The sequence below is a fragment of the Etheostoma spectabile genome, chromosome 13 (assembly GCF_008692095.1).
Source record: "Etheostoma spectabile isolate EspeVRDwgs_2016 chromosome 13, UIUC_Espe_1.0, whole genome shotgun sequence".
Classification (NCBI taxonomy): Eukaryota; Metazoa; Chordata; class Actinopteri; order Perciformes; family Percidae; genus Etheostoma; species Etheostoma spectabile.
The window spans coordinates 21,728,297-21,728,929 of record NC_045745.1 but is presented as its reverse complement, the minus strand read 5'-3'; the positions used below and the strand labels follow the sequence as shown (position 1 = coordinate 21,728,929).

General features: G+C 33.2%; 1 protein-coding gene across 1 annotated transcript in view; it reads left to right on the top strand.

Moving 5' to 3' along the window:
* Positions 1 to 619, top strand: part of LOC116700477 (olfactory receptor 1361-like) — a 1,232-nt gene extending 613 nt beyond the window's left edge. The window contains exon 1 of the mRNA XM_032533727.1: positions 1 to 619. This exon is cut by the window's left edge and continues 613 nt beyond it. Coding sequence (XP_032389618.1) covers positions 1 to 453 — 453 coding nt within the window. The 3' untranslated portion in view covers positions 454 to 619.
* Positions 620 to 633: the final 14 nt, after the last annotated feature.

The following is a 633-nucleotide window of genomic DNA, read 5'->3' as shown; positions in this document are numbered from 1 at the left end:
TCTGTGGTTATTAACAGCTATTTCTGTGATCATGGCCAGATATACAGGCTTTCATGCAACGACCATTTCCCCAATTATGTTGTTAGTTGTTTGTATCCTGTTCTTATTTTTTGGCTTCCATTCATTTTCATCCTGTTAACTTACCTATATATTGGCTGTACTTTGGCTAAAGTGGCCACAGTACGTCAAGGAATCAAAGCCTTTAAAACGTGCATAGGTCATCTCTCATTGGTAGCAATATATTTCATCCCATTGTTAATAACATTTACCCTGATGGAAAAAATACATCCAAATGCCAGGATCATAAACTTGTCTCTGACCTCCGTCTTTCCTCCCATGCTGAACCCAATCATTTATGTTCTGCAGACACAAGAAATCAAAGAATCTGTGAAAAAGTTATTAAAAATCAGAGGGAAATCCAAAGTAACCGTACAAAAATTAACGACAATGTGACCATTTGTCTATGCGATACACCATGTATTTTGGTGTTTTATTTTCCTGTAAATTATCCTTTCTAACATTACACAAATGTTTGTTACATTACATTATGTATAAATCTACAAGTCTATAAATCAAATAGATTTTCTGTAACAAAGTAATAAAATAAAACAATGTAAACTATAATGTAATCTG